Genomic DNA, 23,201 nt, shown 5'->3' with positions numbered 1-23,201 from the left:
ATCGATGTCAGAAGGTGTGGACACTGGGAATCTCTTTAAAACACAGTGGCCACATTTCCACATGACAGTGCAGGTCGCCTTTAAGGCCGATCAATACTCGGAGCGTCTATTAACTGCAGATGAAAAAAAAAAGCTTGGCGGACATGTAGAGAATCTCTCTGCTCCTGTGAAGGTCAGTCGGCACCAACGGTCTCAAAGATTTTGACGGCAGTACAAGAGACGCTGCAAAGTCACACTGATGAATATGCATGGGGCTCTTAATTTGTATTAGCTATCTTCAACCCAATGCTGTGCTCCTTTCATACAGGAGGATCTTTGAATGGTGTTTTTCCAAGTCAAGCCAAAAACCAAAAGGGTGCCCCTGTCATATAGAGCAGTGGTCCCCAACCTTTTTTGCACCACGGACCGGTTTAATGTAGGCATTATTTTAAGGGACTGGCTTTCCACTTGTGCCAGATAAAAATGCAGCAAAAATAAGTGCATGAAAAATACAACTCACAATAATGCTCCATTAGTGGCTTGTTGTTTTGCAATGAGATGCAGATGGATATAAGTTTTTGGCTACAATCTGTTACATTTATATTTTATATGTTCATTAATGTGCATGTAACAAATCTATATAATATAATATATATATATATATATATATATATATATATAAATAAAAATCTATTAACAAATGGCACGAGGACTTTTATTGTACATCTATAAACAAGCTTATTGATATGTCTTTTTTTTTTTGTCTAGTGCGGGGGTCGGTAACCCGCGGCTCTCGAGCCGCATGCGGCTCTTTAGCGCCGCCCTAGTGGCTTCCTGGAGCTTTTTCAAAAAAGTATGAAAATGGAAAAGATGGTGGAAAAAAATAATAATTGTTTTAATATTGTTTCTGTAAGACAGCAAACATGACGCAAACCTTCCTAATTATTAGACATCACTCTGTTTATATTAAACATGCTTCACCGATGAGAGGATTTGACGAGTCGTTTTGTCCTACTAATTTCTGCAGTCCTTGAACGCACCGTAGCTGTTTTTTTACATGTACAACTTTCTCAGACGCTGCCACAGTAAGATCTGTTTTATGCCACTCCTTTTTTGTCCCATTTTGTCCAACAAACGTTTAATGCTGTGTGTGAATGCACAAACGTGAGCTTTTTAGATGTTATTGACTTGTGTGGAGTTCTAATTAGGCATATTTGGTCAGTGCATCCATCCATCCAAAGACATGCACCTGGGGATAGGTTGATTGGCAACACTAAATTGGCCCTAGTGTGTGAATGTGAGTGTGAATGTTGTCTGTCTATCTGTGTTGGCCCTGCGATGAGGTGGCGACTTGTCCAGGGTGTACCCTGCCTTCCGCCCGATTGTAGCTGAGATAGGCGCCAGCGCCCCCCGCGACCCCGAAAGGGAATAAGCGGTAGAAAATGGATGGTCAGTGCATGACTGCAAGCTAATAAATGCTAACATGCTATTTAGGTTAGCTGCATGTATATATTGCATCATTATGCCTCGTTTGTAGCTATATTTGGGCTCATTTAATTTCCTTTACTTATGTCCTCACTGTATTTAATTTATATTTGCATGTCTCATGACACATTGTCTGTATGTAATATTGGCTGCATGTCTGATAGTTGTTTGTGTGACATGTTATTATAGACCACAACAAACATTACCTAGCTAGCCAAAGTTGTAATAAATCCATTAGAAGAACACGGCCTGCCGTTACGTTTAACTTAGACAAACACATCTATACCTTCGACCATTCTAAGCCAGAAATTTCCAGGAGTGATCACACCCTCAGAGAAGCCTCTGTTTGACCAGTGTTTTCCAATGTTACAAAATTTGTAGAATCAATATTACATTTCAACATTTCTATCAACAAAGATTTGCGTCAGCCTGTGAAACATAGTCAGTTTGATAGTTAATAGCCAATTTAAACACATACACCATGTGTTGCCTTTACCATAAGGATTAAATAAGGCTTTTAATTATTTGCGGCTCCAGAATACATTTTTTGGTGTATTTTTTTGCCGACCCCTGGTCTACTGGGACAGGCGAAACTTAAGTCGGAGAAAATGCAGTTATTTATAAATTATTTAATGTTTCTCTGCGGTCCGGTAGCAAATGAGTCACGGACCGGTACTGGTCCCCGGACTGGTGGTTGGGGACCACTGATGTAAAGGATCTACGACGCGTGATTCTTTAAAAACAGCTCGAGTCCTGTCATACCAATGATCTTTGACTGCTATTTTTAAAGTAGATCCTTAAGAGTGACCCTGTCATTAATAGGATAGTGTTATTGCCGCAGTGCATGCACCTGTCATATATGATTGACTAGGATTTTGCAGTTGGTCCTCAAAAATACAACATGCTCCTGTGAAATAGACAATCTTTGAAAAGCATTTTGAAGTAGGTCCTTAATAGGGCTTCAAGGATAAATTGATTAATTCGATTAGAAATGTGGTTTGATTTATTTATTTTGCTTCCATTATTTGTTTAGTGGATGTAAACAACAAAGATTTGTAAAATATGTACCCCATGAAAAAAGGTAAAACAAGTTACGTGAAAGGGAAATGGTAAACCAAAAAAAAAACTGATTGAAAATAAAGTAAAAGAAGAAAGATAGAAGGTAAATATAAGGTGAAATATGGTAAAATTAGTAAAATAAAAATAAAAAACATGCATATAATGTAGATAAGAAGTACAATAAGGTAATTTAAAGGGAAAATATAATTAGAAGCTAAAAAAGGTCAATACAACATAAAAAAAATGTTAAAAAGGTAAATAGAAGGTAAATGAAAGTAAATAGATGGTTAACAAGGTCGAAGGTAATAGATTGTAAAAAAAAAGACGGTAAATAGAAGGTAGAAGAAAACAATAGGTAAATTGAAGGTAAAATGAGGTTACAAATGGTTGAATAAGATAAGTATTCATACTAGCTTTGTTAGTTGAGCCTTAAAAACAGCAGAGCACTTCTGTTTCATCACAGACCTTTGACGTTTTTGCAGCACAGTGCTCCTGATAAGATGAACTTTGAAACTGATGTAGTAACCATTTCAAAGTAATATTTTTTTTTTTTTTCATCATCATTTGTGGTAGATGTTTTAGCGCTGGCAGCCATCAGGACTCATTCATCACATCATGCTTCGCTAACAATCCCCAGAGGAACTACTAGTAATTGAAATTGTTTTGGATCTGTTGTCAACCCCACTGATGACATTCCATGCTTTCTTGGGAGAAATTGCACATACTTGCTTCATTATAATAATAATAGTAATAATGATTATAATAATAATAGCAGCAGTCAGCCACTCTCCATTTGCAGGAACCATGGGAGAAATAAATCAATTGGCGGTACAAGACTCCCCGAAGGACAGACAATTAAAATCAAAAGAGGGTTGGGGAAACTTTGACTGGACTCAAGGGGATTTAAATAGAATCATCGGTCCCAAGTCTGGGGCTTCAGGAACAGAAACAAGGGACCTTTATCACCAAATGACACGGTGGCAGATCAAGCTTGTGTTTTCAAGACAGACCATAAAGACCTGTAGGGCTTGGCGATATGGATCAAAACTGATATCCCGGTAATTTTAGGCCGAATGGGGATATACCGTATATACCGGTATTTTAAACAAAACGTGAAGACTGATTAAGGTTGCCTAAGTGTTTTATAGCTAGATAACTGGTATTGAGAGTATCCTGATTATTTTTGTTGTAAGTCATAACGTAACATGTTGCTTATTCTTATAAGGTAATAAGTTAGCTGTTACTATGTCAAAGCAGTTTTCCTTAGTTTTGCTCGTTAACGTTAGGTTTATAGCTTCACGCATGTGCGCAGGCTGATGGAGCTTCTACTCGCCTACTGCGGTGAAGGCGGCTTATTGTTATTCAGTTTGAAACTACTCTTTTGCCAACAAGCTGCAATACTAGGTTAGTCAGCAGCTGCTGTGCTACAGAACTGAACAACATAAACAGAGGGGATTAGTGATAAAGTCGCTACAAGGGGAGATATACTGTAGGTTCTCAAGCAAAGTGTTGCATGTGTAAATAAAGCTGTAGTCGCTCACCTATAGCCAAATGCAGTCGCTGACCAAAGCATTGCATCACTCGGCACCGTAGCCCCCATATTCTTTTGAAAAATGTTGCTGTGTAGTATCGTTTTGCGTCAGAGAAGCCTACATAAACATGCAAGGGGCGTGGTTGGGCCAAAGGGAATGCAAGCTGAGAATGCTCAATGTTGTGCCCGTCAGGCATTGAGAAAATTTAACTGTCGTCTGCATATTGTGATCATGACAAACCATGTTCTCGACATCTACAAAGCAATTAGCTACTTTATGCCACCTACTGATATGGAAGAGTATTACATGGTTACTCTGCCGAGTTCTAGACAGCACCGACACTCAACAACGACATATTTGCAGATTATTATTACTGGTTTGCAAAAAAATATTTTTAACCCGAATAGGTGAAATTACATATTCTCCCACTGCACACCAGATTTTATCTTACGGTACACTAGTGTGCCGCGGCACAGTGGTTGAACCATGTAATAGTGGTTCTTTGGTCAAAATGTTGCATAGATTATGTTTTACAGCTCATCTTCAAGCCGCTTTCTGGCAGTCGCTTGAGGATGCGCCGTTTTGTGGGCTGTCTTATTTACGTGGCTGATCTTCGGCAGCGTCTTCTCCCCGTCATCTTTGTTGAAGCGGTGTAGCGTGCAAGGACGGGAGTGGTAGAAGTGTCAAAAGATGGAGCTAACTGTTTTAAAGACTTTCAGACTTTACTTAAATCAATAACAGAGCAGCATCTCCTCATCCGGAAAAAACAACACCGGAAATGTATCTGAGTTTACTGACTGATATAAGTAAGAACTTTACACTATTCTATATTAGAAATGGCAACAGCGGAGGTTGAATGTCCCATAACAAGAAGATAGAGGAAAAGAAGAAGCTTATCGACTACGGCTTCGGTGCAGAATCTTTCAGAATTCACGCAGATCTCAAATACAGATCAGCAGGTACCAGAAGGTAATAAAAGTTGCTTATGCATAATATTGCAAAACAAAACCCCAGATAACATGTCTTACCTTATACACGCACCAAAAAAATACTTGTATATTGAAGCACAGTACAATCCTTCAAGCGGTGCGGCTTCATAGCTTAACAAAGTCGTACTAAAACATCTTGATAGATTTTTGAGCGCCGTGTGTAATGTTATATATTTTCAATTGTACATTTAAAATGCTTGTGTTGTTTACTTGAGACCCATCATAGAGCAGGCTCCACTTATCTCTTATGTTTGACGGCCATCTACCGGTCAAACGTATTACACCATGTACCAAATAAAATAGCTTTGAGGTGGGTCAGCTCAACCAAACGTATTCCTTGAATTATAAAGTTGCACTGTTCAGTTTTGAGGGAAAAAAAAGGATTTTATGTACTTTGGGTGACACCAAATGACCACAATAAGTCATTAAGTTAGACTCATGACGCAGTAAGTTTAATGATGCGCGCACATTTGTTACTGGATACTATAAAACGCTTTTGCCTTGAAGACTGTGCATCTGTAACTAATATGCAACTATGAAATTTGTGACACTTATTTACTTTGACAAATGTGACTTTAGACTGCAATATTGTTCAATTAAGTACACTTAATACATATGTCTACCTTGTGTCCTATTGTCTGATTACCTGTTGTGTAGCTGCTTGCTCTTAGTAGCCTATAAAAGAGAAGAAAAAACCAACCTTGTTTTCTTATTGGAGGACATTTAGATGTTAACTTGCTGTCCAGATATGCACAAGGAAATGCGATGCAGGACTGCTATAGGACCAATATCGGTCCTATAGCTTTCAAACCTACACTTTTTGCTTTCATAGAAAAAATAAGTTGCAGCTGAGAGGCAGCAAGCGGCAGAAGAAGCAGATGCATAAATGGCAAAAGGTCAAGGATTTTTCAAGAACGAACACTGGAGGTTCAATGTCTTCACAAATACGAGAGAAGCGACTCAGTCAAGGTTTACGACGTGCGGATGAAGACAGCTAGTCGTTACGAGGCAGCTTAGAATGAGGGTTGAGGCAATGATTCATAACCATGCACATTGATGTCTTACTGTAAATTAAAAGGAGTGGCCTTGTGTAACCATCAAGAAGAGAGAGCGACTGAGGCGACGTCATAGCTAATGTGAATCGGGTTGGTCAAGTTCACGCTCCCATGGTATCAAAACACACACACACACACACACACTCTCTTGTATTTGTTTCCTTCTTTAGACCTCAAAAAATTCCTACTTCTTTAGGATCACCCTTTCTAGATGTATAAAGATGTGTATTTACAACATTAATAATACATACATACTACGCAAATACAAAAAAGCTTGTTGTGAAAAATGAGTTGGAATTTCACAAGAAAAAGTTCACAATTTCACAAGAAAAACTTTGAATGATGGCAGTACTACAACGAAAGTCGTAATTTTACACAACGCAAGTCGAAATTTTACAAGAAAAACTGAACATGTGTGCGATATGATAAAAGTTGGAATTTTACAAGACAAAAGTCACAATTTAAAAAAAAACAGATGATAGATAGATAGATAGATAGATAGATAGATAGATAGATAGATAGATAGATAGATAGATAGTACTTTATTGATTCCTTCAGGAAAATTTAAAAAAACTTAGTTAGAGATGCCACGAATTAGGTGGCAATGCCTTTACCGTATACAGTATGTGTTGCAGGCCACAGGGGCCATTTCAACCCTTGTCCAGGGGAGTGCTAACCTTCTCTCCTTTCATACAACGCAAAACTTTGAAATGTTGGCAATTTTGTAAGAATAATCGGAATTTTACTTGGCAAAATTATGACAAAGTCATAATTTCACTCCAAAAATTTCACTATTTTACAAGAACAAAAGAAATGGCAATATTGTGATATAAGTCAAAATTTTATATGACAAATGTCACCATTTTGCATTAAAAAGTAATAATGTTACATAAAAAGTAATAATTTCATGGGAAAATACTGCAATATTACAGAAACAGAAAGAATATGAGAAATTGCTCCCAATTTAATTAAGAAAAAAAGTCGACACATTATGAGAAAAAGTCAGCTATTGGTTATCACAGTATGTCTCAATACATACACATATATATATTTTATTTTATTATTTTGGCCGAAGGAGGCGCATATTCATTTCTTACTCAAACTTGTTGGCCAGAGGGGGAGCATTTCAAACGTTTACACACACTTGTTCTTTCATATGTTGACCAGAGGGGGAGCACTTTTGAAACCGACAAAACAGTCAATTTGATAAATCCCTCCTTTTTGGACAACCCTAATTTGGATAGATTTCACCACCAGGGGTGCAAATGAGACAGTCTCTATTAGATGCAAGGGTTTTCCGTATTGGGACCATGATTTCGGTCCTAACTTGTTCACCTGTCCTCATATGGAAGGTTCTCTTCCTTGTTGATGTCTCAAGGAGGGTGAAAATACAACACACACACACGCACACACATTATCATAGCAGGCTGGATTGATCCAAGTTCTGCTAAACAGAAATGTGACTGTTGCATTTAGGAGGGTGTGACAACCAGCGACTTCCCTCATGCTGCGTTTGAGATGGCTGGGGGGAAAAAAGGACAACAAATAACCCGAAGCAAACGCAATACCGAACAGAAACTGCCAACTGTAGTGAAACATGTCACATGAAAGACTATCCAAATTGAGAAGCACTGATTGTGCACAACCTCAGCTAAGTTCCGCAATCACGCTGCAAAATAAACACCACACCTGTTTTTGTTTTTTTTAAGTCAATACTGTAGCTATTTCACATGCTGCAAACACAAGTAAAATTACCATATCTCTTAATTGTTCGCTCCACTTTTAAGAGAAGAGACACCGTTTCATGATGCTATGAAGCTAAAACATCCTTCCCCATGCACCGCCTATGTAAGCTAGATTCGCCTGTCTTGTGTATACGTCCAACTACATAAAAAAAATATTTATATTTAAAAAAAAAAAAAGCTTTGCTACACTTCTTAAAATTAAGCCTGGATCTCTGCCAACTGTCCGTAAGTCTTCTACAGACATGAGAGCTAACCGAGCATGCCGTTAAAATGTGACTCTAAGGCTAGCAATTTAGTTTACACAGCTCATTTTGCAAACATATGTGTCCTCCTGTCTTAATAGTCTGTTGTTGTATGTAATATATATATATATATATATATATATATATATATATATATATATATATATATATATATATATATATATATATATATATATATATATATATATATATGTGTGTGTGTGTGTTAGGTCAGGAAAAAATACAAGAGGCTATATCATCCCTACAAGCCTGTTTCGCAGGTTTCCCTGCTCGACAGGGGATTTTATAAAGGGCAGGGAAACTTGTGAAACAGGCTTGTAGGGATGATATAGCCTCTTGTGTTGTTTCCTGACCTAACATATATTTCGCTTTACCCAGTATTGAGAACTGTATAACAGATAAACCACAGAAACCTCAACTATGTATACATACGTATACAGTGGGGCAAAAAAGTATTTAGTCAGCCACCGCTTGTGCAAGTTCTCCCACTGAAAATGATGACAGAGGTCTGTAATTTTCATCATAGGTACACTTCAACTGTGAGAGACAGAATGTGAAAAAAAAAACAGGAATTCACATTGTAGGAATTTTAAATAATTTATTTGTAAATTATGGTGGAAAATAAGTATTTGGTCACTTCAAACAAGGAAGATCTCTGGCTCTTACAGACCTGTAACTTCTTCTTTAAGAAGCTCTTCTGTCCTCCACTTGTTACCTGTATTAATGGAACCTGTTTGAACTCGTTATCTGTATAAAAGACATCTGTCCACAGCCTCAAACAGTAAGACTCCAAACTCCACTATGGCCAAAACCAAAGAGCTGTCGAAGGACACCAGGAAAAAATATTGTAGACCTGCACCAGACTGGGAAGAGTGAATCTATATTAGGCAAGCAGCTTGGTGTGAAAAAATCAAATATGGGAGCAATTATCAGAAAATGAAAGACATACATCCATCCATTTTCTACCGCTTATTCCCTTTCGGGGTCGCGGGGGGCGCTGGCGCCTATCTCAGCTACAATCGGGCGGAAGGCAGGGTAGACATACAAGACCACTGATAATCTCCCTCCATCTGGGGCTCCACGCAAGATCTCATTCCGTGGGGTCAAAATGATCATGAGAACGGTGAGCAAAAGTCCCAGAACCACACGGGGGACCTGGTGAATGACCTGCAGAGAGCTGGGACCAAACTAACAAAGGTTACCATCAGTAACACACTACGCCGACAGGGAATCAAATCCTGCAGTGCCAGACGTGCCCCCTGCTTAAGCCAGTGCATGTGCAGGCCTGTATCTGAAGTTTGGATGATACAGCAGAGGATTGGGAGAATGTCATGTGGTCAGATGAAACCAAAATAGAACTTTAAGGTATAAACTCAACTCGTGTTTGGAGGAAGAAGAATACTGAGTTGCATCCCGAGAACACCATACCTACTGTGAAGCATGGGGGTGGAAACATCATGCTTTGGGGCTATATTTCTGTTAAGGGGACATGACGACTGATCCGTGTTAAGGAAAGAATGAATGGGGCCATGTATCGTGACATTTTGAGCCAAAACCTCCTTCCATCAGTGAGAGCTTTGAAGATGAAACGTGGTTGGGTCTTCCAGCATTACAATGATCCCAAACACACCGTCTGGGCAACAAAGGAGTGGCTCCGTAAGAAGCATTTGAAAGTCCTGGAGTGGCCTAGCCAGTCTCCAGACCTCAACCCCATAGAAAATCTGTGGAGGGAGTTGAAAGTCTGTGTTGCTCGGCGACAGCCCCAAAACATCACTGCTCTCGAGAAGATCTGCATAGAGGAATGGGCCAAAATACCAGCTACTGTGTGTGCAAACTTGGTAAAGACCTATAGTATTGAGTTGAATTGTTGTTATTGACCAAATACTTATTTTCCACCATAATTTACAAATAAATTCTTTAAAATTCCTACAATGTGAATCCCTTGATTTTTTTTCACATTCTGTCTCTCACAGTTGAAGTGTACCTATGATGAAAAGTACAGACCTCTGTCTTCATTTTAAGTGGGAGAACTTGCACAATCCGTGGCTGACTAAATACTTTTTTGCCCCACTGTGTGTGTGTATACATATACATACACATATATATATATATATATATATATATATATATATATATATATATGTATGTTAGGTCAGGAAAAAATACAAGAGGCTATATCATCCCTACAAGCCTGTTTTGCAGGTTTCCCTGCTCGACAGGGGATTTTATAAAGGGCAGGGAAACTTGTGAAACAGGCTTGTAGGGATGATATAGCCTCTTGTGTTGTTTCCTGACCTAACATATATTCTGGTCCACCCCGGTATTGAGCACTGTATAACAAAAAAAACACAGAAACCTCAACTATATACACAAACATACATACGTATATATACATACATACATATAAAAACATACATACACATATATACATACACATATATACACTATATATACATACAGTATATTCTATTTATTTCTAGATGTAAATATCAAAAGTATATGTATAATACATATATATATATATATATATATATATTGCACATATATATACATAAATATACATGTACAATATATATGTATTATACAAATACATATATATATGTACAATATATATATGTGTAATATATATATTATATACATAATTTATATCATTTATCATGTATTTTAACATAAGTGTGGATCGAAACATGTTAAAGCTGAAATTAATTGACAATTAACAGTAAAATAGCAAGTAGATTAATTATAGGGTTGCGAAAACAATACAACAGGAAATCATGCAAAATGTTCCCGCATACGTGAGTACTAACAGTAGGAGCTTTTGTAAACTGTTTTGAAATGCTTCTTTTAACATGAATATGTACATATACACACATATATATATATAAACAAACTAATTTATTGTGATATATATAATCATTGCAAGAAACTGCAATGCTTATAATAAAAAATTACATAATAATAATTTCATATATTGAAGCTTGTGCATACTGGCCATAGTGCATGGAGGATACATGGTAAACAAACAAAAAGAGTAAATCATGACCAAAGATACAGTGCAACCAAGATTTAAAAAAAAGATAGCCTCAACATCATATCTTTTTGGACATGATGTAAATGGAAATGATATGAAACCGTGTGATGTATTGTACTGTAAGTGTGTTCATGTTCGAAATAAACTAAATAAAGAAAGAATCAACAGGAAGTCCTCTTACTACAATGTAATCCAAATTGTGTGCTCCAGCATTTCAAAAATGGGCATTTTGCATGCATTTTGGTTGTGTGTCACCTTCCAAGGACCAGAAGTAGACATATGCAACATCATCAGAGGGGCCCCCAAGTGCACAAGTAAGTGAAATGTAACTAGTAGTCAATCTAGATTATTAGTGCATAAAAGCAAAAGGGTGTCTGGGAGGAGGGGGGGGGGGGGTGCCTCCACCCAGACAAAGACATTGGCAGCAAAATAATGTGAATGATGACACGTTAGCTAGCACGTTTAGCATTAATGCTCACATAAATCCCATCTTTTTCATCTGGCCTGTGCTAACATTTGCCAAAGGTTAGCGTGGCGCCGTCCCGCTAGCCTCACACGCACACATAGCTGGCGAACGACGGCATATTAAGCGGGTTAATTATTTATTTCTTTTTTATGGTGAAAAAGGGGGATAAAATGAAGCATTTAGTCGCACCTGGTCGAGGGGGAGGTTGATGATCTCGCTGATGGGCTGCAGCAGAGCGGACCCAGTGCACGACGCCGTACTTTGGGTAGCCATGCTCGGAGATGATGGACGTGTACAATCCTTGTCTTCTCCTCCTCCACGCCCCGGGTTCGCTTCACTCCCTTAGGCAGCCGCGCTGATAAATAAACGGCCGCCGCCACCACTGCCGCCGGCGTTGCTCCTGCTGCTGCTGCTGCGTCGGGCTGGGCGATTGTCATCCACGGCTCACATCCAAACAAAGAAGGACAGAGCGCGGCGAGAAAAGCAACGCCCTCGACTTCTTTGTGTCGCCGAAACGAGCACAAATCGCTCCGTGAATTGTATTGAAAAACAGTGTTTATTTGTTGTTGTTTTTTAACGAATTCCACACCCAACGTGTGAACTAACTAGCCATCTACAACTCAGCACTACGTGTATTTAAACTGCGTTTGTCTCATAGCAGCACGTTTTTTAGATAATAAATACCAACCGACTCCGAGTTGGGCGGTGAACTCTCTCGATAAAAGTGTATCTTTGGCGGTAGAAAACCGGGAGCGCTTCCAGTGGTTTGGAGAAAGTGAAATCTCAGCAGCCAATCACATTTGAGGGAAGCGGAACGTGGTGTTTGAGTTACAGGTCTGAAAGCGAATAGGATTACAGTTTGTATAAAAAAAAGGAAAGCTTCAGGACCCGCCCACATTTCTGGGTTCTTCTACAAGTGTGACGTAAAGAGAGGATTTAATTTAAAAAAAAATTATATTATATATTAAAATGACAGTTAACAATAAACATGATTTGTTACGTTACACATTAATTGAATAAAAAGATCAAATTATAAAAATGTGTTTATTATATTTCATATACAGTGGGGCAAAAAAGTATTTAGTCAGCCACCGATTGTGCAAGTTCTCCCACTTAAAATGATGACAGAGGTCTGTAATTTTCATCATAGGTACACTTCAACTGTGAGAGACAGAATGTGAAAAAAAAATCCAGGAATTCACATTGTAGGAATTCTAAAGAATTTATTTGGAAATTATGGTGGAAAATAGGTATTCGGTCAACCATTCAAAGCTCTCACTGATGGAAGGAGGTTTTGCCTCAAAATCTCACGATACATGGCCCCATTCATTTTTTCCTTAACACAGATCAATCGTCCTGTCCCCTTAGCAGAAAAACCGCCCCAAAGCATGATGTTTCCACCCCCATGCTTCACAGTAGATATGGTGTTCTTGGGATGAAACTCAGTATTCTTCTTCCTCCAAACACGACAAGTTTGGATGAAGTTGAATTTATACCAAAAAGTTATATTTTGGTTTCATCTGACCTCATGACATTGTCCAAATCCTTTGCTGTATTATCCATGTGCTCTCTGGCAAACTTCAGACAGGCCTGGACATGCACTGGCTTAAACAGGGGGACACGTCTGGCACTGCGGGATTTGATCCCTGTCGGCGTAGTGTGTTACTGATGGTAACCTTTGTTACTATGGTCCCAGCTCTCTGCAGGTCATTCACCAGGTCCCCCCCACCGTTCTCATGATCATTTTGACCCCACGGGATGAGATCTTACGTGCAGCCCCAGATCGAAGGAGATTATCAATGGTCTTGTATGTCTTCCATTTTCTGATAACTGCTCCCACAGTTGATTTTTTCACACCAAGCTGCTTGGCTATTGTAGATTCACTCTTCCCAGTCTGGTGCAGGTCTACAATTCTTTTGCTGGTGTCCTTTGACAGCTCTTTGGTCTTGGCCATAGTGGAGTTTGGAGTCTGACGGTTTGAGGCTGTGGACAGGTGTCTTTTATACAGAAAACAAGTTCAAACAGGTTCCATTAATACAAGTAACGAGTGGAGGACAGAAGAGCTTCTTAAAGAAGTTGTTACAGGTCTGTGAGAGCCAGAGATCTTCCTTGTTTGAAGTGACCAAATACTTATTTTCCACCATAATTTACAAATAAATTATTTAAAATTCCTACAATGTAAATTCCTGGATTTTTTTTCACATTATGTCTGTCACAGTTGAAGTGTACCTATGATGAAAATTACAGACCTCTGTCATCATTTTAAGTGGGAGAACTTGCACAATTGGTGGCTGACTAATTACTTTTTTGCCCCACTGCATACTAATAGTCATTGATTGATTGATTGGAACTTTTATTAGTAGATTTCACAGTTCAGTACATATTCCGTACAATTGACCACTAAATGGTAACACCCGAATAAGTTTTTCAACTTCTTTAAGTCGTGGTCCACGTTAATCAATTCATGGTAAATAGGTAGTACAAGTAGCACTAATGTGGTTGTTGATCGCGAGATGATTTCAGCACTAATTTATTAAACCTCTATTTTTATTATATTCACAATGATTATCACTAAGTTTTTGTGTGAAATCGATTTATTATTATTTCAGACACACTTTATTAGTAGACTCACAACACCACCTAGTGGCAGATTCATTTAAATCAGCACAAAAAAGAACTTTTCCAAACAAATCCACACACACCAAAATTATTCCAAAAATGAATGACATGCTCAAAATGAAAAAATAAAAATAAAAACGAGGGGAATTTTGCTTTTGTCGCAATTTGCATGATTACGGTTCGTTTGCATGCATGTGTAGTTCCTCAACATCGCCAGTAGAGGGCGGCGCTTCCAAAACAATACGTTTCATCATAGCAGCACTTTTTAAATGCATTTATTAAAACATAATGGTTATTTTTATTAATAATTATGTTTTATTCATTGTTCCTTAGTTAATATTAATATAGTCATAATAATGCACCAAATAAAAAAATATTTAAAAATGAAATCTAATGCAAATATTATGTTTAAGGCACAAATTTAGACACAGCTCCTCCTGTATTGGATCCCTGCATGTTTGATGCAATCACTTATTACTTAATACATTATAGTCCTCCACACAAGACTGAAGTTAGTCAATATTGTATGACATATGCACACAGACATGAGTTGTGTGTGCAAAGTCGTAGTGCAGGATGGAGCTGACAGAACATGATAAAGTACACAAACACTTGCTTGAGCCCACAAGAGCATCATCAGTTGTATTATTAATGCAACAGCAGCTCACAATCAATGATATTTCAATGCACATAATTACGTGTCTCCAAAACAGATGTTTTATATCATTTTATTCCAGTTTCATTTCCCACTTAAAGAGATCCAACAACAAATAAAGACAAGTGATGTTATTTCACACATATTCTGTACAAAGTGTTTCCCGCTACACCACAGTGCTCTCTTGTCTACATTTAAATATCAACACACACATACTTATATCCATCTATGTACACATGTAAATGCTCAATCTTCCCATTTCCAGTGAGTTCATAACAAAACACCATTAAAGCATCAGCTGCAACTCTCACAAAGACTCTCATGGTGTGACGTTCAATGCCCACAGTAAATATTCACTTTGTATTAAGTTGCTCTGCAACACAACATCCAACTACGTTACATTAAAATGCTTATTTCAAAACACGCACCTAACATCCTACCATTTTTTTTAAGGTGGACAAGACAGCAATTTTTAAAGTTCCTTTCTGGCTGTTGAATGTGTATTTTATAGCTGAAAATGACCAAAAATAAAAATAAAATCCATCCATTTCCTACCGCTTATTCCTCTTGGGGTCACGTGTGGGCGCTGGTGCCTATCTCAGCTACAATCGGGCGGAAGGCCGGGTACACCCTGGACAAGTCGCCACCTCATCGCAGGGCCGACACAGATGGATGGACAACATTCACACTCACATTCAAATGAGTAAATATATTATCTTTTTTTAGTCCTTGATCCTATGGGGGGAGGGGAGAGGGTAAAAAAAGTAAATATATTTTGTGATGGAAATGATAAGTGATGATACAAGTTATACATCCATCCATCTTCTACCGCTTATTCCCTTAGGGGTCGCTGGTGCCTATCTCAGCTACAATCGGGCGGAAGGCGGTGTACACCCTGGACAAGTCGCCACCTCATCGCAGGACTAACACAGATAGACATATTGTAAGTAATTGAGTTAATTGCTTTTAATTACTATTAATGATGTTATTCTTAATATTATGGTTATCAATGCTGTTTTTGCTAATATTATATATATATATTTTTTTTTTAATATAGTATTCTCGCTTGCTCTGTACAATTATATCATAAATATTGCACATCTGGGATTGAGTTGGAGTTGTTCTATTTTCTTTGATCAGATGGATTAACATGTGTGATTTTTGAAAATAAAACAAATGGTTAATCTAAATTTTTAAAAAAGTATTGTATATTTTTTGTAATATTGGCCAAATTTAGAAGTATTTTTAATTTTTGTTTTTGGGGGGGGTTTAGTTAAATTACTTAAAAGCAATTTTATAATCAAGCAATCATACAATGTATTTAAATGCCTGTCATATTCTGTAGTATTTATACACATATACAGCATTGTAGGATTTTTTTCCCAGTGAAGTACAAAAATGTTTCATTTGGGAAACACTGATCTTAAGTATCTAAATTATTTTACTTACAACTTAAACATGAGTAATTAAAAGTCCCCGTGTCATTGTCAGCTAAAAGATACATTTTCACTGGCTATAAATGCACTTCAACTGAACATTTGCCCAGACAATGAGTCGTTTTGCATCAAACTGCATACTTGTACACATTCATCTTAAGGGAGGCACACATAATGAGGCTATAAGACATATTTAGCACACATACATCATATAAACCCTAATTAAAAAGCAGAGAAGAAGAGTCGTGTTGGTGCTTGTTATTAATCAGCGGAGTAAGCTCATGCTCATTCACAGTTCAGGTTGAAAGAAAAAGGAGGAGGAAGAGGAGGGGAAAGTGAGTCCTGGACAATCTTCATCGTGTGTGACGGAGCAGTGAGGAAAGTGCATTTATTGTGAAAGGTGGTTGGAAACGATCGTGCTTTTCTTTCTCACAACAATCCTAATAAACAGCACACACATTAAGGGGAAGAGATGCTCAGATTGAGATAAAGGGCGACCACCTGAGCGTTCAGTCTGCAGCGTACTGTACAAAGGTGACCGGGAAGGCTCCGCGTCTTGTCGGGTCTCCCTCGATGTGGCCCAGCTGCAAGACGGGGAAGAAGAGCACGTCATACTTTCCACCAAGGACACACATTGCTCCTGCACGTGCCAGCATTTTGTCAAAAAGACTTGTGTCTTTAATGCGGGGGTCAGCGACCTCTAGAGCCGCATGCAGTTCTCTAGGGCCGCCCTAGTGGCTCCCTGGAGCTTTTTCAAAGATGTGTGAACATGGAAAAAGATGGGGGGGAAAAAAGTTTTATTTTGTTTTGTCCCTCCATATACAGTGGGGCAAAAAATATTTAGTCAGCCACCGATTGTGCAAGTTCTCCCACTTAAAATGATGACAGAGGTCTGTAATTTTCATCATAGGTACACTTCAACTGTGAGAGACAGAATGTGAAAAAAAAAATCCATGAATTCACATTGTAGGAATGTTAAAGAATTTATTTGTAAATTATGGTGGAAAATAAGTATTTGGTCAACCATTCTAAGCTCTCACTGATGGAAGGAGGTTTTGGCTTAAGAATCTCACGATACATGGCCCCATTCATTTTTTCCTTAACACGGATCAGTCGTCCTGTACCCTTAGCAGAACAACAGCCCCAAAGCATGATGTTTCCACCCCCATGCTTCACAGTAGGTATGGTGTTCTTGGGATGCAACTTAGTTTTCTTCTTCCTCCAAACACGACGAGTTGAGTTTATACCAAAAAGTTCTATTTGGGTTTCATCTGACCACATGACATTCTCCCAATCCTCTGCTGTATCATCCATGTATCCATTTTGGTATAAACTCAACTCGTCGTGTTTGGAGGAAGAATACTGAGTTGCATCCCAAGAACACCACACCTACTGTGAAGCATGGGGGTGGAAACATCATGTTTTGGGGCTGTTTTTCTCCTAAGGGGACAGGACGATTGATCTGTGTTAAGGAAAGAATGAATGGGGCCATGCATCGTGAGATTTTGAGCCAAAACCTCTTTCCATCAGTGAGAGCTTTGAATGGTTGACCAAATACTTATTTTCCACCATAATTTACAAATAAATTCTTTAAAATTCCTACAATGTGAATTCCTGGAATTTTTTTTCACATTCTGTCTCTCACAGTTGAAGTGTACCTACGATGAAAATTACAGACCTCTGTCATCATTTTAAGTGGGAGAACTTGCACAATCGGTGGCTGACTAAATACTTTTTTGCCCCACTGTACTTGGCCATTTCCAACTGAGTGGTTTTAGCATAATACTTCTTCCTAAAAATGGACAAATGCAACACTACTGCTAAATCTCACACACACACACACACGATGCTAAGACACAACACTAGAAGAGGCTTTGCTGAAGGTACATTATGTCCATCTACAGTATGTTCAATAATGTATTTCATCTGTCAGTGGAGAGGTATGACAACGTGAAAGGGAAGCCATTTTAAAGCTATCGGACTATAGAAAACAAAAGAAAAACAAAAGTCTTTATTACCTTGACAGTGAGGACAAGAGTGAAAAGCTCCCTTTAGTCATTTTTAACATCAGCTACACCTGGAAATAAAAAGCTGGGACATGTTTCTGCTGCAAGAAGAAGCACTGACCAAACAAACGGCTCATAGAGGAAGCTGGGACATCCGGGGGTGGAGGGGTGGGGGGGAGGGGGTGCAGGGGGACAGCGGGACTTTACAGGGGGACGGAGAAAACAACAAAATAACAAGGGCCTCCATAGAGGAAGCAGGCGGGGGGAAAAAGGGGTGAACAGGAAGGGGACTTTTTATTGTGTGTGTGTGTGTCTCTGATATCGTGTGAGATCATGGCTTTTTGCTGGCGTTACTATGGTTACCGAGTGCACTTACAGGATAGAAATGAGACCAGGGATCGTCTGAGGGTTTGCTTGTAGGACAACAACTTCATGAATGCAAAAAACTGCAAATGCTGCAATATGCACTTCAAGCTTGTGATTGGTGTCCTGGGTTTGTCCCGGGGGCCATTTTCAACCCACAGTTTCTTTATTGCTTTGCCCATTATAGAAACAAAATGGTGTTTAATTGTTTTGTCTTATTTTATTACACATCTGAGTCTCATTTGCAAACATGCATTCAAAGACTTGAAATACTCTTTATTTCATTTTTCCATACATACACTCAGTTTGGCCAAAGGAAGTTCTCCTTAGCAGGGTTGCCAGATGTACGAGAATTACCACAATTCTACGATATTCACCTTAATTTAAAAAAAAACTAATAATATACAATATTTTAACCCTTTTGCTATGAACAATCCATCCATCAAATCCAAACAGTGCGCCTGATGTTGCATTGTGTCTCTTTACAGCCAGGTGGGGGCACTGTTTAGCCATTCCCCTCAGAGTGCTGTTAGTTTTTAAACAGGGTTTCTGCTGGTACCAGCCAATCTAATTAAATGCATTTTAATGTAACTTAAAACTGTTTCTACTGCCGATCATTATTATACAGTGGGGCAAAAAAAGTATTTAGTCAGCCACCGATTGTGCAAGTTCTTCCACTTAAAATGATGACAGAGGTCAGTAATTTTCATCATAGGTACACTTCAACTGTGAGAGACAGAATGTGAAAATAAAAATCCAGGAATTCACACTGTACAAATTTTTAAAATAATTTATTTGTAAATTATGGTGGAAGATAAGTATTTGGTCAATAACAAAAATTCAACCCAATACTTTGTAATATAACCTTTGTTGGCAATAACAGAGGTCAAATGATTACTATAGGTCTTTACCAGGTTTGCACACACAGTAGCTGGTATTTTGGCCCATTCCTCTATGCAGATCTTCTCGAGAGCAGTGATGTTTTGGGGCTGTTGCCGAGCATCACAGACTTCAACTCCCTCCACAGATTTTCTATGGGGTTTCAAATGCTTCTTATAGAGCCACTCCTTCATTGCCCAGGCGGTGTGTTTGGGAACATTGTCATGCTGGAAGACCCAGCCACGTTTCATCTTCAAAGCTCTCACTGATGGAAGGAGGTTTTGGCTCAAAATCTCACGATACATGGCCCCATTCATTCTTTCCTTAACACGGATCAGTCGTCCTGTCCCCTTAGCAGAAAAACAGCCCCAAAGCATGATGTTTCCACCCCCATGCTTCACAGTAGGTATGGTGTCCTTGGGATGCAACTCAGTATTCTTCTTCCTCCAAACACGACGAGTTGAGTTTATACCAAAAAGTTCTATTTTGGTTTCATCTGACCAGATGACATTCTCCTAATCCTCTGCTGTATCATCCATGTGCTCTCTGGCAAACTTCAGACGGGCCTGGACATGCACTGGCTTAAGCAGGGGGACACGTCTGGCACTGCAGGATTTGATTCCCTGTCGGCGTAGTGTGTTACTGATCGTAACCTTGGTTACTTTGGTCCCAGCTCTCTGCAGGTCATTCACCAGGTCCCCCTGTGTAGTTCTGGGATTTTTTGCTCCCCGTTCTCATGATCATTTTGACCCCACGGGATGGGATCTTGCGTGGAAACCCAGATGGAGGGAGATTATCAATGGTCTTGTATGTCTTCCATTTCCTAATAATTGCTCCCACAGTTGATTTTTTCACACCAAGCTGCTTGCCTCTTGTAGATTCACTCTTCCCAGTGTGGTGCAGGTCTACAATTATTTTCCTGGTGTCCTTCAACAGCTCTTTGGTCTTGGCCATAGTGGAGTTTGGAGTCTGACTGTTAAGGCTGTGGACAGATGTCTTTTATACAGAAAACGAGTTCAAACAGGTTCTATTAATACAGGTAACCTGTGGAGGACAGAAGAGCTTCTTAAAGAAGAAGTTACAGGTCTGTGAGAGCCAGAGATCTTCCTTGTTTGAAGTGACCAAATACTTATTTTCCACCAAAATTTACAAATAAATTATTTAAAATTCCTACAATGTGAATTCCTGTATTTTTTTTTCACATTCTGTCTGTCACAGTTGAAGTGTACCTATGATGAAAATTACAGACCTCTGTCATCATTTTAAGTGGGAGAACTTGCACAATCGGTGGTTGACTAAATACTTTTTTGTCCCACTGTATATGGTCAAAAGCATAACATTGTCAGTATAGACAAAATTGTCAGCATTTGATGGTCCATCCATTTCCTACCGCTTGTCCATTACGGGGTAGCAGGGGGCAGGGGGTGCTGGAGCCTATCCCAGCTGTACACAAGCGGAAGGAGGTGTACACCCTGGACAAGTCGCCAACTCATAATAATGTTAAATAAATGAAAGATTACATAAACTGTGGCCAAATTAAGCACTAAGGTGCTCATAACATAATAATAATGCAAGTCACGCTTCGGTCTACCACACTTTTTTCTTAGCAAAGATTATGAGTCATTCTTAATCTAAACAGGAATACAAAAACATCCTAACAGTTAGCATCAACGGGAGAGGGATACTATTTCACACCTACCTACTGTCAATTGAGTTAGCAGCCCTGCTGTACTTTTTAGAGTTTTTGGACTTTTTACCAAATGAAAAAGAAAATTATATACACACACACACACACACACACACACACATATATATATATATATATATATATATATATATATATATATATATATATATATATATATATATATATATATATATATATATGTATATATATATATATACTGTATATATATATATATACACACACACATATATATATATATATATATATATATATATATATATATACACACATACATATATATATGTATGAATGTGTGTATATATATATATATACACACACATATATATACATGTATGTATGAATATGTGTGTGTATGTATATATATATATATATACATATTTGAATATATACAGTATATACATATACATATATGTATGTATGTATGTATATATATGTATATAAATATATATATACACACACATATGTATATAAATATATGTATACACACACATATATATACATACATAAATAAACACACACATATGTATATAAATATATATATACACACATACTACATAAATAAACACACACACACACAAATATATATACATACATATAAAAGTTGCTCTTTCTCATCATTTGATATTACGTTTTGGAAACAGCCCATACATATGCATCAATGAACAATATAGCAGGGAAGGGGTTCATATGGCCCCACGTGAGAGGAAGAGAGCAGTTAAAGATTTTGCAATGCAGTCTGCTGAAAATGATGGAAAGTGCCACTCTACATAGCAACTGATGTTGTGGACAACGTTGGAATTGCCACAAAAAACATTTTGAGACATTCAATACTCTACTGCCTTCTGGCGGCTAAAGTGGATAGCGCACACCCCAATTTGTCACGTTTCATGTGTCAGGTAAACTGCCACAAGTGGGGCCATGTGAATCCCATTCCTACTGTATAAAAGTTTCCGGAAATATTACCTTTAAAAAAGAATGTGGCGTGAATAATTTTTTGCTAGTATTTAAAAAAGACATGCTGGATACTGACCCACCACTCTTGGTCCTCCTCACCGTCGACCACAATGACCTCGCCCTCAGAGAAGGTCAATTCGTCGGGGTTGTCTGCCACACAGTTGTAGATGGCTTTCACTCGCTTTGGCCTGTGCTTCTAAAAACCGAGGGAAGATTTCAGTGACATACAAAAAAGTTGTAATAATGCAAGACAATCAAGGCTGAACTTACTGGGTAGGCCTTTCTGGAGTGGGGTGCTGAAGGAAAAGACTGGCCTACAGAGTTCTGGGGACATCCTGGCACTGCCTTAGCTGGAGCAGGAAGAGGAAACGATATCACAAAGACAACAAACTTTGCACGCTTCCACGGCAGAAAACAGGAATGCTACAGATTGAGAAATGTTTTAATCTGGCTGCACAGTTTTGCATGTCTTCCTGCAAACACGAAGCCACGCTCTTTATCTGTTGACTCACTTGGTCGCTCAATCGATTCCGTCCGATTTAGGGGTCCTCGGGTGAAGCCTTTGCCATTGCTGGAAAACATGGAAAATTGTGTTGAAGCGCTGGAATCCAGATACAAGAGTGACAACATGTGCAAGTTATACATCGCTTTAACATTTTCACCTCAACACTAAATTTTGTCCACCTGGTTAGCTACTGTAACCACGGTAACTATGATTACTATTATCTGGTAAAAAATGACAACATCTATTTTTTTAACGCTGGTAGTAAAATATTGCTAAGTAACTGCAGTACCTAATTACAGTATATAAAACATGCCAATTATAAGTTTTAATTTGAGATGCAAAATATTTTTTGTGGCATTCAACATAAAAACAAACGTATTGTGACGAATGTGCTAACTCATGGGTGTCAAACTCTGGCCGGTGGGCCAAATCTGGCCCGCCGTGTAATTTAATTTGGCCCTTGAGGCAATAT

The 23,201-nt window shown here is 38.4% G+C and overlaps 2 protein-coding genes and 1 non-coding gene across 6 annotated transcripts in view; all 3 read right to left on the bottom strand.

The window, feature by feature from the left end:
* Positions 1-12,325, bottom strand: part of mboat2a (membrane bound O-acyltransferase domain containing 2a) — a 114,680-nt gene extending 102,355 nt beyond the window's left edge. The window contains exon 1 of the mRNA XM_061895876.1: positions 11,794-12,325. Coding sequence (XP_061751860.1) covers positions 11,794-11,877 — 84 coding nt within the window. The 5' untranslated portion in view covers positions 11,878-12,325. The remainder of the gene's footprint in view (positions 1-11,793) is intronic.
* Positions 6,666-6,798, bottom strand: LOC133550258 (U6atac minor spliceosomal RNA). The gene has a single exon (XR_009806272.1). It is a non-coding gene; the product is annotated as a U6atac minor spliceosomal RNA (small nuclear RNA).
* A 2,610-nt stretch (positions 12,326-14,935) lies between the features above and the next one.
* Positions 14,936-23,201, bottom strand: part of asap2a (ArfGAP with SH3 domain, ankyrin repeat and PH domain 2a) — a 116,731-nt gene continuing 108,465 nt past the window's right edge. For 2 of the 4 annotated variants that reach the window (XM_061895871.1, XM_061895874.1), the window contains 4 exons: positions 22,737-22,795; positions 22,495-22,574; positions 22,301-22,420; positions 14,936-16,898 (listed from right to left, as the gene is read on the bottom strand). In XM_061895871.1, the coding sequence (XP_061751855.1) occupies positions 16,824-16,898; positions 22,301-22,420; positions 22,495-22,574; positions 22,737-22,795 (334 nt within the window). In that variant the 3' untranslated portion in view covers positions 14,936-16,823. Of the gene's footprint in view, positions 16,899-18,332; positions 18,392-22,300; positions 22,421-22,494; positions 22,575-22,736; positions 22,796-23,201 lie in introns of all 4 variants that reach the window. The other 2 variants (XR_009806207.1, XM_061895873.1) reach the window with 2 other exon arrangements.

The sequence above is a fragment of the Nerophis ophidion genome, linkage group LG03 (assembly GCF_033978795.1).
Source record: "Nerophis ophidion isolate RoL-2023_Sa linkage group LG03, RoL_Noph_v1.0, whole genome shotgun sequence".
In the NCBI taxonomy this organism is placed as follows: domain Eukaryota; kingdom Metazoa; phylum Chordata; class Actinopteri; order Syngnathiformes; family Syngnathidae; genus Nerophis; species Nerophis ophidion.
This window is presented reverse-complemented; position numbering and strand designations above follow the sequence as displayed.